Source organism: Pygoscelis adeliae, unplaced genomic scaffold, assembly GCF_000699105.1.
Source record: "Pygoscelis adeliae isolate BGI_AS28 unplaced genomic scaffold, ASM69910v1 Scaffold266, whole genome shotgun sequence".
NCBI classification, from domain to species: domain Eukaryota; kingdom Metazoa; phylum Chordata; class Aves; order Sphenisciformes; family Spheniscidae; genus Pygoscelis; species Pygoscelis adeliae.
The window spans coordinates 437,777-438,440 of record NW_008824987.1 but is presented as its reverse complement, the minus strand read 5'-3'; the positions used below and the strand labels follow the sequence as shown (position 1 = coordinate 438,440).

The 664-nt window shown below is 44.3% G+C and overlaps 1 protein-coding gene across 1 annotated transcript in view; it reads right to left on the bottom strand.

The window, feature by feature from the left end:
- The window catches only part of UNC45B (unc-45 homolog B (C. elegans)), a 12,722-nt gene that overhangs the window by 1,873 nt on the left and 10,185 nt on the right, over positions 1-664 (bottom strand). Inside the window, exons 17-18 of the mRNA XM_009326065.1 lie at positions 587-664; positions 107-233 (exon numbers count right to left, since the gene is read on the bottom strand). The exon at positions 587-664 is cut by the window's right edge and continues 8 nt beyond it. Coding sequence (XP_009324340.1) covers positions 107-233; positions 587-664 — 205 coding nt within the window. The remainder of the gene's footprint in view (positions 1-106; positions 234-586) is intronic.

The following is a 664-nucleotide window of genomic DNA, read 5'->3' as shown; positions in this document are numbered from 1 at the left end:
AACCTAAAATAACCCCACCCCATGATATCCAGAGATAACACATTTAGGAATGCCTCATCGCAGTGGATCACAAACTGGCACACACAAGTCAAGTCTGAGATGCCCAGTGAGTTACCTCCTTGTTGACCACCAGGTTGCACATGCACTCTGTGGCTGCCTGTCGAAGTTGGTCGTGATTCTCAAACATGTAGTTTTCAATATCTGGCAGGGCCCTCTCTTTGACTATCTTCATCCTGTGTTGAAGAGCAGTCAAAATGCATCGTGGGACAAGCAATAACCGACTTATAAAATACTGACTGCAGGCAGGGAAGGCCTTGAAACAAATCTGTGCCCACAGCACTGGAGCTCATGACATGGTTTATCTCCTATCCACTGCAGGTTAGGTTCATGTCTTTCCTTTTTCTAGAGGAAAAGGAGTCACTCTCCTCTTTCTGGCTATTTTATGAATCTTAATTCCAAGACCTTTATAGCTCTGCCAAAGGTAGCTCAAACTGACCAGTGTTCACAGTCCTACAAGAAAAGCATTGAACTGAAAATCACATTCACCCCTGGGGAAGAAAGAACGTCAAAAAGCAGCTAAACTCACCTAAGTTTATCACTTCTTCCTGAAAAGTTAGTGAGACCTAACAGAGCCTCATAATTCTGGAGGCCATCTCTCTCTGTG